The sequence below is a fragment of the Helobdella robusta genome (genome assembly GCF_000326865.2).
Source record: "Helobdella robusta unplaced genomic scaffold HELROscaffold_21, whole genome shotgun sequence".
NCBI lineage: Eukaryota > Metazoa > Annelida > Clitellata > Rhynchobdellida > Glossiphoniidae > Helobdella > Helobdella robusta.
In genome coordinates this window covers 1,065,008-1,078,032 of record NW_008704124.1, presented here as the reverse complement: position 1 = coordinate 1,078,032, position 13,025 = coordinate 1,065,008, and the positions used below count along the sequence as shown (strand labels likewise).

The 13,025-nt window shown below is 32.7% G+C and overlaps 2 protein-coding genes across 2 annotated transcripts; both read right to left on the bottom strand.

The window, feature by feature from the left end:
• Positions 1-316: 316 nt before the first annotated feature.
• HELRODRAFT_171602 (hypothetical protein) lies at positions 317-1,216 on the bottom strand (the record flags this gene model as incomplete). Its single annotated transcript, XM_009018311.1, has 2 exons — positions 317-944; positions 1,029-1,216. 2 exons carry the CDS (start codon positions 1,214-1,216, stop codon positions 317-319), a joined length of 816 nt encoding a protein of 271 aa, XP_009016559.1.
• A 5,897-nt stretch (positions 1,217-7,113) lies between these two features.
• On the bottom strand, positions 7,114-8,235 carry HELRODRAFT_171601 (hypothetical protein; the record flags this gene model as incomplete). Its single annotated transcript, XM_009018310.1, has 1 exon — positions 7,114-8,235. One exon carries the CDS (start codon positions 8,233-8,235, stop codon positions 7,114-7,116), a length of 1,122 nt encoding a protein of 373 aa, XP_009016558.1.
• Positions 8,236-13,025: the final 4,790 nt, after the last annotated feature.

The window sequence follows — 13,025 nt, the reverse complement described above, 5'->3', positions numbered from 1 at the left end:
AATATCAAAATTATTAGAAAATAAATCGCGAACAGTTTTGATCTTATTCATAATTGACCTAATGTTCAACAAACCTAATTGCAGTTTTAGTTCTGTGTCTTTTTTGGTAACTTCAGGATCATTACTACCACTTTTATCGTTGCCATTACAACCATCTCCGCCACCGCAAATACCACCATCATTACCACCACCGTTAACATTACCACCACAACCATCTCCACCACTGCAAATACCACAACCACAACTATCATAATCACCACAGCTGAACAAACTTCCACCACCAGCATCATCAGCAATACCTTCACCAGAAATCACTTCACCGATGCTCTCTGAGTTTGACGATCCGCCACCTTCCCACCGTTCCCCTCACCTTGAATAAAAAACCCGGGCACGAGATTTTTCTTGATTTGGCTTCATCAATTAGTTTTTTTAACTCGGCACGCTGATCAACTGTTAAATCATGACTGATCCATACTTTATCAAGATCTTCATGCATAGTTTTTAATTTAAAGGAATTTTTTAAGACTAAATCTTTAATTGCACAACTCCTCATTTCAATCAGCACCGGTCTAATTTTAGTTTCAGCTTTTGGACCCAGTCTAACAATTCTTTTAATATCCTGATCCTTGACTTCACTGGATAACTTTTTAATAATTCCTTTGACTCTATCTTTATCATCATCAGTTTCTTGCAAATTGAACATCATTATGTTATTCTCTCTTTCTTTCATGTCATTTGCATTGGTTAAAGTTTTTTGAACACTTTTTACCTCATCATTAACTAGTTCAATATTTTTCTTCACTTCGCATCGGACAGCATCAGCAAAACTTTTGTTCAAATCGTTTTTAAGGTTACACAGCTCGGTACTCAAATCTGTGCCACCGAATCTTTCCGCCCCATCAACATTTCTCTGAATTAAACTTTTGATAGCTTCAAGTTCGCTCCTCAACAAATTGTTCGATTTATCAATTTTGTCAATTTTAGTGTTGAGCGCATCATTGCTATCACGCACAGCTTTATTTAATTACTTTACATCAGGAAGTAGTTTCATGCATTCATCACAATACCACTTAATATTGGACACGGAACTGATAACCTTGAAAGCTGATTTACTTATTCCGACACAGTCTTGGTGAAAAGCAAGTTGACATTGAAAGCACTGAATTGCGTCTTTATCTTCCATATTTCTAGCACATTGACATCCTTTGATCGACATTATTATTTCAAAAAGAATGTTTGCAAGTCAACTTATAAAATTATATTTCAAATGTCTTTAGAAAGTTAGCAGTCCGCAAGAATAAACACACAAGAAAAAAAACAAAAAATAAAAAACAGCAAAACACTTCAACTTTCAAAACAGTGCAACTTCTATAAACTATCCTTTATTGTTTACAACTTTAACCTTATTACCGCGAATTCAAAATTTAAACCAAAAAATAGTGAAAAATAAAACAAAATTAAATTGCAAACAACCAACTGAGCAAAATTTATATCCTCTTATTCTTCTAAATTTATACTATAAAACGAAATCAAAATTAAGTCGAACACTCTATAATATCCTATGAAACTTTAGAAAAATACGGAGAAAATCGAAAACACTATATATATATATATTAAGACTTTTTATATGTATATATATTATTCTCTTGAAGCTGCTAGATATTTCTTTTAATATCACTGATTCTTTCGGGGTACCTCAGGTTTCTATCCTTGGCCTTCTTCTATTTATACTCTATACTTCTGAACTACCACGTATTATTAATAACTTTTCTTTTACTAGTCAGCTATATGCTGATGATACTTATATTTATTCTTCTTTTTCTCCGTCTAATCTCAATAGTGTTCTTCATAATCTATGTCTTTCTTCAATTATCGCTTGGTCTGACTCTATGTGTCTTAAACTTATTCCTTCTAAATTTGAATTAATTTGTTTTAATAAATCTAAAAACTCTATTACTAGTCCTCCTATTATCTTACCTGATACTAAAACTCTTGATGTTTCTCACAAGTTTCGTAGTCTAGGCTCTATCTTTGATTCTTGTATGACTCTTTCTTTTCAGAGATTAATAGTGATGCTAGAAGTTCTTACTTTCATCTACGTAGAATAAAAAACTTACCTTTTCTTGATGATTCTACTCTTCTTCTTCTTGTTACTTTGTTACAACAACACACACGTTTAGACGACATTTTCCCCGAGATCGGGGGTTGCCGTTTGGCTACCTATGATGAAGCCGAAATACCCCTCGACGCCATCCACATCTGTCACTCGCCTCAGTATCACGCCACCCCGCTTTCACCCTGTCCTTCTCCACCTGCTCTCTCCATCCCAATCGCGGACGACCCCTTCCTACCACTCCTTCAACCTCGAACTCCAACGCTTGCCTAATCCCGACCCTTTCATCCCTTTTCAACACATGTCCATACCACCGCAATCTCGATCTCCTTATCAATGTCACAATGCCCTCATTCAGTCCCATCATCGACATCAGCTCTGTACTACTCCTCCTATCCTTCACTTTAACCCCACACATCATCCTCACCATAGCTCTTTCAGCCCTCTGCAGTACACTTTCTTTCTCTCTCCTCAACACCCAAGTTTCACCACCATATACCATCGCTGCTCTCACACATGCTTTATATACCCTCCCTTTCATCTTCACTGACCATTTCCTTCCACACAATACCCCACCCAGTTCCCTAAATTTCATCCATCCCACACGAACTCTAGCCGTAACTGCGCTCAAACATCCTCCATCCGCGTTCAGCTTATCCCCTAAGTAAACGAAGCTTTCCACTCTTTCAATACCACCACTCAACCCCGTCCATGCGTCCGTCCTATTAATCACACCATGAACACATTTCTTACATTTGAACGTGCCTTCCACCTTTTTCAGTGCCCCCTCACACCACTACATCTCTTATACACCCATTTCTGACATCCTATACACAATACCGAGTTAGCCTTCACTCTCCTGTCACATACCCCACATGGGTCTATTTTACTTATCACTCGCTCCCCACCTTCCCCACTCACCATTACTTTCGTTTTACCAATATTAACTTTTAACCCTTTCTTTTCAATAACACTTTTCCATCTGTCTTCTTGTTACTTTTTATTTTTTATTTATTTATTTGATTTATTTGATTTGAAGGATGACCAAAAAAGATAAACTTGTGGATAGGCCACCCTTAACTAAAATTTCTAACTATAGATGTAACAGAAATGTCATGAAATACATACACATAAACTCACGCTCACACATACTTACAAACACGCACCATACTACAATTCATATCACAATACTGTTATACCGAACTGAAGATACAGAATCGATGAAATGAAATGATCTGGAAACCAAACATACGCTCACTTACACACTCAAATAAATAGACACATAAATAAATATGGCCACACACCATACACATATAGGGCGTAGCCACATGTCTCAGGGAACAGCCTAGTGAATGGACATCTTACACATAGATATGTGCCCCTCCACATACACCCCCGCTGTACCCTGGTTAACGCTCCTAGAATACAATATTTATATACATATATACACATATCTACACATACACATGCACACACTCACACACATAGACACACTCACACACACATAAACACGCACACTCACCCAAACAAACTCACGCACACTTACCCACACACACTCTCACGCAAACACTCCCGCTCACACACAAACACACACACACACACGCACTCACGCACCTATACCCACCCTCAGACACACACACACACACACACATACATATTTCGTCGAACTTGATCGAATCTCACAGATTGTTAACGACCCGGCAGACCCAACCAAGCCCAACATAATTCATATTCCTAAAACACGCTGCCCGAATACACAGATATATACATACCTATAAAAATTCATAATGATTTAAATATGAAGTATATTTACTACAATTACGTATTAAAAATATCATTTATGGAAACATATGAAAACCGTATACACATGATAAGTTGGCCAAATGATAAGAAATTCTTGTTCTAGTAAATAATAAATGTAAATAAATGTTGTTCAAGAAAAGGTGACTATGATACATACAAACACAAACACACCCAACACACACCTGACACACACACTCACCCACGCACACACACATACATACAAAATATGATTGCCTTTTTGATATCAAGTTAAAAAAAAAGTATTTGGCTCAATCAAAAATTTTTTGACTTTGTTTTTAAATAAATGTTTTTGACATATATTTTTAATTTCTGTGTTAATAATTTTATCCCAAACTTTTGGACCAGAAATTTTTAAGCTATTATTTATTATTTTCAATCTAGAATAACTGGGACAAAAAGTTGATGCATTCCTTAATACTTTAGTTTGGATCGAGCTTCTTAAGTTGAAGAAATGTTTAAAAAACAACGGGAGTTCACAGTGTACATATTTATACATAAAAAGAGCTAAGGTATACAAGTGGATATTTTTAACATTCATAATTTGTAAAATATTGTAATAATTAGAAATATGGCAGCGAGGATGAAGATTGAAAAAGAGACGAATGAAACGGTTTTGGCTAACGGAAATATGTTGCAAGTGTAAATTTGGACTGTTTCCCCACAGCAAATTACAATACGTTAGGTTTGGGTAAATAAGGGTATAATATAATTCTAATAATACACTTTTTGTTATTTTATTTTTAATTTTATATAATATACCTATTGTTTTATTTATTTTTTTGGAAATAAAATTAATGTGCGTGTCCCAGGATAAGTTATCGTTGATGAAGATACCTAAAAATTTTGTTGAGCTCGATCGATGTATGGGATTACCATTGATTTGTATATTTAAGTCTGTGATACAATTGGTTAGTATTCTTGGTCCAAATATCATATATGTGCACTTTGTATAGTTTATTATTAAATCATTAAAGGTAAACCAATTGGCGATGGATTGAATTTCAGTGTTGATAAAATTTAAATCTTTGTTAGGTTCTTTAGTATGAAAGTATATAGTCGTGTCATCAGCAAATAATAAAAATTTAGCTGATGTAGTTATGTGGCATAGATCATTTATAAATAAGGTAAAAAGTATTGGTCCTAATATGGAGCCTTGTGGGACTCCGCAGTTAATCTGGAGCCTTTCTGATTCATAGGTTTCGATTGAGACATATTGTTTTCTTTCTCCAAGGTAAGAGGAAAACCATTTATATGCAACTCCTCTTATACCGTATCAATAGAGTTTTCTTAACAGTTTTTCATGGTTTATTAGATCAAATGCCTTTGATAGATCTATAAAAATTCCTAGTGTGAAGATCTTTTCATTCAATTTTTCCATCACTCTCTGCGAAAATTCTACTATAGCAAGCTCCGTTGAGTGGTCTGCTCGAAATCCATACTGACTTTCATGAATAATATTTTTAAACTGTATAAAAGATTTTAATCTCTGGCACATCAATTGTTCTATAATTTTTGAAATAGGCGAGAGAAGAGAAACAGGGCGGTAGTTAGATATATCTAACCGATCTCCTTTTTTGTAAACTGGTATTACTTTAGCGGTCTTAAAGCATTGAGGAAAGTAGCCCTGTGAGAAAGAAAGTTTGCATATGTATGTTAAAGGCTTTATTATTTCGTTAATCATCTGTTTGATTAAGTAATTACTTAAGTTATCCTGAGAAATACTTGTTTTGTTTTTCATATTTTTAACTATATTTAAAATTTCTATTTCATCAACTGGTCTTAAAAAGATGGATTGACATATTGAATTTGCAATTTTAAATTTCTCATGATAATGTTTGGGTTTATTTTGATTATCCAATAAAGTTTTGGCAATGTTGATGTAGTAGTTGTTAAATTCATCACATATTTCTTTTTTATTTTCTATTAAATTATTATCAATTTTTATGCTACTTATGCTAAATGTATTCTTTTTTCTATTAAGTATATTGTTTATAATATTCCATTTTTTCTTTGCATCATTTTTGGCGTCTAGGAACTTTTTATTAAAATATTTATTTTCGTTATGTCGTTTAAATGTTGTAAATTTGTTTCTGAACAGTTTATATTTATTTAAATTTTCAGTTGTCGAATTAAGTAGATATTTCTTGTACAATTTATACTGTTTATTCGACATTTTTTAAATATCAATTGTTATCCATGATTTTTTGTTTCTAGGTTTATAAGTTTGGAAAGGAGCAAACAGTTCAAGTGAGTTATTAATTATGTTGTAGAAGGATAAGCAAGCATTATCGAGATTACGATCATTCATTAAAGGAGTCCAGTCAGCTGCTGCAAGATGGGTTTTAATTTGATTTACAGTTTTTTTACTTAAATTTCGCTTATTAAGAAGTTGATGAGAACGGTTTAGCAGATTTGGATTATTAGATATTGAGTATATAAGAAAGTGATCGGAGAAGTCTGAGATGATTACTCCACTATTAAAAGATTCAGACGAATTTGTGAATATATTGTCAATTAGTGACGCTGTAGAAGGAGTTACACGAGTAGGAGATTCTATTAGCGGAATATAACCATAAGAGGACAATAAATTTTCAAACATTATTATGTTTTGTGAGTTTACGTTTAGCAAGTCAGTGTTAAAGTCGCCAACAATATAAGATTGTTGAGTTGGCTTTAGCGCACCCAAAACCAGTTCAAGTTTATTTAAAAAATAATTAAAATTAATGTCTGGCGGACGATACAAGGCAATCACATTTGTTGACTTGTAGAAAAAATTTGATTTTATATTTATGCATAACATGTCTACATATTCATCATTAAGAACACTATCATCACAAACAGAGCAATCAAAACCACTTTTTACAAATATACCAACTCCACCACCCTGTCCAACATCTCTATTTTTATATATAAATTTATAATCAGGTAAGTTTATGCAATCAGCCGTATTTTCATTCAACCAAGTTTCACTTATCACAATAATATTAAAAAAGTTATAAAATTGATCAGATAATATGTTAAGTGCTGACATTTTATTAACTAAGCTACGCGCATTTATATGCAAAATCGATATATTGTTTTGAACTAAATGTAATTGAGGTTTGATTAAGTTATTGATAATAATTTCAGATGTAAAATACTTATAATCTTTAAAAACAGAGTTTAATGGATAGTTATCAGCTGTTGCCTCCATGATTGATGTTGATTGTTGTTGGCCGAAAGTTTCCATCTTTCTTCTTACTTGCTGACATGTTGTAATCCCACTCGCGCAAGAACGTGTGCATGGGCCATATGTCAGGATTAACCAGTTTCTCACGTTCATTCAAAGGTATTATAATTTTGAAAGCCGTCGATTCCGTAGTTTGATTTTTCTCTACCAGAGGATCATCCGGATTTTTCTTACGGAGTACAGGAAAGCATTGTAGAAAAGCTATGTTGTTTTGTTTCAGATGGTCCTCAATTATATTTTTGTTGCATGTACTGACATTTCTGATATAATAGGGAATTTTTTCCTCTATTATTTTCGACGCTTTCAATGGACAGCTGATGCCAGTACCGTAGGTTTTCATTTGTTTTGAAGTTGGTTTTGACGCAGGTTTTGGGGATGCCAGTTGTGGAGAGGTTGACGATTTTTTTCGTTTCTTACTTCTCACCACTTGAAAACCATCGTCGCCGATAATTTCATCACACGACTCACTTTGCGACGTGTAGCGTTTAGCGGTTCTGTCGGCCCAAGATTTTTTACTAGCGCAGTTGTCAACATTATCACCTGAAAGAAGGCTTGCGCTGTTTACACTTTCAATACGTTGCAAACGACTTTTACCGTTATTGCTTTGTTGTTCACATGTGTTACACGTTCGTGCACTATCGCTTCTATTATTCAATTGTTTAGCTAATTGCACAATCAATTGTTTATTTTTCTCTATTTTATCATTTAATTTTATTAAATTATCATTAATATTTTTGCTATTATCTCTCGCTAGTCTTAAAGGTATTCGGTATATATTATATATTGTAAATGTAGGTAACAGGTCCATCAAATTATTATCAAAACATAATTTAATAAGTTCCAAAAGTTCACTAACTTTATCATATTTGGTATTACCACGAGCCATTAACTTAATTTTATCTTTTTTTAAACCTTCTATTTCAGTTAATAAAATTTTTTTGCCATTAAGTATTTCATCATTAGTATAGAATTCTACAACTTCCAATTTAAAACCCTCGTCATTTAAATTTTCTTGATTATTTAACAAAAACCATAAAATTTCCGCAATACAAACACGCTTAGCCGCCATTGAAAAAATCTGGCTGTCCTCATGTTAGTCTTATCTAATATATTTATCTTATCCTAATATATCTTATCCTAATTTATCTTATCTAATATATTTATCTTATCTAATATATTTATCTTATCTTATCCACCAATACCACAACAAAAACAAAACTACGAGGCGGATTCGTTTTCACAGAATTCAAGGCCTGTTTTCACTGGGCCGTCAAGTCTGGTCGGCTTTTGCACAACCACGGGCCTGTTTTCACTGGGCCTGTCAGTCAGTCGGTCAGTCGGTCGGCTTTCGCACAACCCTGGCCTGTTTTCACAACCATCACAAAACAACAAGAGTCAGAACGACACTGGAAACAAATTGTGTGACTTTAGTACGCGTGCGAAACTATGCCAATGAGCATAGAGTCTCGTACCAAATCCACTTTTGAGAACTTAAGACGTTTCTGAAAGTAGCATGAGCATAGAATCACGCATTAAGTCACTTAGATACCAGAATAGGCACTGATTACTCGAAGCTGCCTAACTGGTGAACCCAAGGAAGACTCTTTTCAAGAACTTAAGAGGTTTTCGTGCCAATGAGCATAAAATATCGAATTAAGTCTCTTAGAGACCAGAATAGGCACCGATTACTCGAGGCTGCCTAACTAGTCAACCCAGTTCGGACTCCCCCTCACTAAAGATGAAAAAAACTCTATATCAAAGCAAAATTAGATTTTGTTTCGGGTGTTTTTAAACATAAAAATTTCCAAGGTATGTCAAAATAATCAAAAAAACTACTAATTAAATTTTAAAATAATTTGTAATAATTTATGACGTCATCTAAATTGCAAAACAAGGAAAATCGTCTAGTCACCTATCAAGTAAATTAACTTGCATCAGGCCACCTATCGAGTGAATTAATTTTGCGTTGAAGGACTTTGAAGTATTTTTAGTCAGTATTATTTCATAATTCTGACAATATATATATATATGTATTTATTTATTTATTTATTTTTTATTTTAAAAATTTTATTAACCACAAAAAAATGGCTTGGAGACCATACAAGCTTATTAAGCTTTATAGGCCCCCAAAAAGAAAAACATGAACAATTTAAAAAATTATCAAGCGAATATACGATAACATAAATTGTTCGTTCAAATGTTTGACACAAAAGCATAGCACACTGCACATAAATTAAACGTTCGTAAAACAAAATGAAAATGAAATGAAACTAAAATTTGATCCTTGTAGTGTTATCTAAAATGTGTAAGATCATACAACAAATATATAATTCAAACTAAGGCCAATAAATAAATACTAACATATATTCATGACATGCATTCAAAAAATAACAGCAATATAATTAAAATGTTCAATCATATGATTTTGCCTGAACAAACAACAAATTGAATTCAAACTAAGTCCAAGAATAAATATCAACATACATTCAAGACATAATTCAAAAACCAACAGCAATAAACTCAAAAATATTTAATCATATTATATCAGCATAATAAATTTGAAATAACAAAGATTATTTGGAAATGTATAATAATATTTTATTAGAAAAATCAGAAATGCTATTTAATAATTTGAACTCTGAAGGCAATCTATTCCAAAGTGAAACCCCGGAGGAGAAAACCGATAATTTATAATTTACTAATCTAGGGTAAGGTTGAACATAATCATTCATTTGTCTTAAAACACGTAACTTTTTATCAGGAGCTTTAAAATGAATGGACAAATTAGGAGGCAATAAATTTTTATATAATTTAAACATAAATTTTAACAGACCAAAATTATATATTTGTTTTATTGTTAATAGATTAGCTTCTTGGTAAAAATTTGAGACATGGTCCTACTTTTTCAAGAAAAAAAGACATCTAACAAAACTATTATACTCCAATCTCAAAGAATTAAGATGGGTCGTGCAATTATTATTATTATTATTAAATGAAAATTTATAAATCGCTTTTTAATAAAATCTCAAAAGCGCCTACAATAAGTGCAAGAAAAAATAAACAAGAAAAAAGAAAGAAAGTTGATTGTCACTCAGTTAAATGTCAAAACACACATATATTTAACACAAAATCAATAAATAAATAGATGACCAAAAAGAAGTAATACTAATTCAAATGACGATTTTTAGGATTTATCCACACAAGTTACTAGGTATGTACAAAAATTCAACACAATAATCAACAAACCTCACAACAAATTATTAAACGACACAAGAATTAAAACAACATAATGATAGTACTGACTAATAAAGAACATAAAAAATAAAAAAATAAAATTTTTTTTTCATAATCACATTTAATTACAAGAACCGAAATGCTGCTTAAAAAGTAGCAACTTTAATTGTTTACAAAATAGAGGAAATGATATTCCAGGTAGACGGAGTGAGGTTGGCAAATTATTCCACACCATCGGTCCAGCAACAGCAAAATTTCTTCTACCAATCCCCAAACGGGTTTGAGGAACGTCCAGCAAATTCCTATTATTGGATCTCAATCCTGAATAACCAGACGTTGAATCACGTTTAGTTAATCTACCGACCAAGTACGGAGGAGCACGCCCATTTAAAACTTTGAACATCAAAACAACAATCTTGTAGATAATTCTCTTTTCAATCGGAAGCTAGTGTAGATCCCGTAAAATCGGCGTCACATGATCAGATCTAAAACCTCCGTCAACTAACTTGGTCATGCGATTTTGAATTGACTGCAGTTTGGAAATTCCCAACATGGAGACACAGTAAAAAAGGCTGTTGCAATAGTCCAGCCTCGAGTGAATAAACGCGTGAGCCAAACTCTTTAGGGTAATCTCATTAAGTGAATTTTTTATAGCCCTCATCATGCGAAGTTGTCGATGACATTCACCAGTTAGGGTGGCACTCCATTGTCATATTACCATCGAAAACAACACCAAGATTACGAGCAACTTGACATAATTCAATCTTACTGTTGTTAATCTCAATTGAAGTGAAATTTAATTTGTTTATTTGCTGCCACGTACCAATTGGCAATAACTTGGTTTTGCATCGATTCAATTTGAGTTTGTGCTTGATCATCCAAGAATCAATCGCCTCCATGCACCGACCAAATCTTTCAACAAGAGTTTGAAATGAAGTAGCTGGACCACTGACAATGGTTTGTATGTCATCTGCAAACCCATGATGCTTGAACCTGAATGAATCAATGATGTCGAAAACGTCAGCAGTGTATAGCAAAAACAGCAGCGGTCCAAGTACTGAGCCTTGTGGTACACCATGCTTTACTTCCTGAACAGATGATAAAACATCTCTGCGTAATACCTGTTGTTTTCGCGCAGAGAGATATGATTCGAACCAAATAAGAACAACACCTGAGATTCCAAAACATTGACGTAGCTTTCCAAGTAAATTCTCGTGATTAACACAATCAAAGGCCGCACTAATATCAAGTAATGCCAAGATTGAGATATTTTGATCATCAATAGCAGCAAACAACTCAGATGAAACATCTATCAGTGCAGTCTCAGTTGAATGAAACTATTACCCTATAACATTACGCCATATGTTAAATACGGATAAATTAAACTGTAATATAATTTTTTAGTGACATCAAAACTAAGCTTGAACCTCAATTTACGAATGATACCAGTAATTTTAGAAATTTTACTTGATATGTGCATTATATGATTTAACCATGACAAATTGTCTGTAATTACAAAACCTAAAAATTTATTTGTATGCACTCTTTCAATACTGTTATTATCAATTTTAATAGAAATCCCTAAATTATTAGTAACAATCTTAGAACCAAAAATCATATAGTTTGTTTTTTTATAATTTATATTTAAGTCATTTGATTTAAACCAACTGAATATTTTTTCCATTTCAGTGTTAAATGTATTGATCACAGAATTATAGTCTTTCCCAGAACATAAAATAGTGGTATCATCAGCAAACAATATACTTTCAAGTGATTTACTGACAGTGGATAAATCATTTATAAAAATTGAAAATAACAAAGGCCCCAAAACTGAGCCTTGCGGGACACCAAATTTAATCAAAACATTCGATGACCGATGATTACCCAAAGCTACATATTGTTTACGATTTGATAGATAACTTTCAAACCATCTGTGTTGTACTCCACGAATACCAAGAGAATATAATTTTCTCAACAATAACGCATGATTGATAGAATCAAACGCTTTAGATAGATCTAAAAATAACCCAATAGTTATCGACTTATCTTCCATTTTACTAAGAATTCTCTCAACAAGATCTAACAACGCCAACTCAGTAGATCTACCTTTTCTAAATCCATATTGAGATTTATTGAAAAATTTGATATGTTTCAAATAATTATTTAAACGATTTGACATGATTTTTTCTAAGATTTTTGACAAAGATGGTAGAATTGAAATTGGTCGATAATTGGACAGAAGATTAGTGGGACCATTTTTATGCAAGGGAATAACTTTAGCAATCTTAAAAAGATCAGGAAACACACCGGTGGCAATTGATTGATTAATAATATGACTAAGTGGATCAATAATGTTATATATTGTTTTTTTGATGAAAGAAGAAGAAATACCATCATGGTTTGATGAATGAGAACACTTCAAATCATTGACATGTCCGAGAATTTCATCATTATCAACTAAATCCAAATAAAAAGAGTTTACGGTAAAATTTGAGGAAATATTGTCCAAAAAAATATTACTTTGAGAACCATCATTGTGTTTAATAATAGTGGTAAAATAATTATTGAATGCTTCACATATATTCTTCGGATTATCTATTATCAAACTATCTACATTTATATATA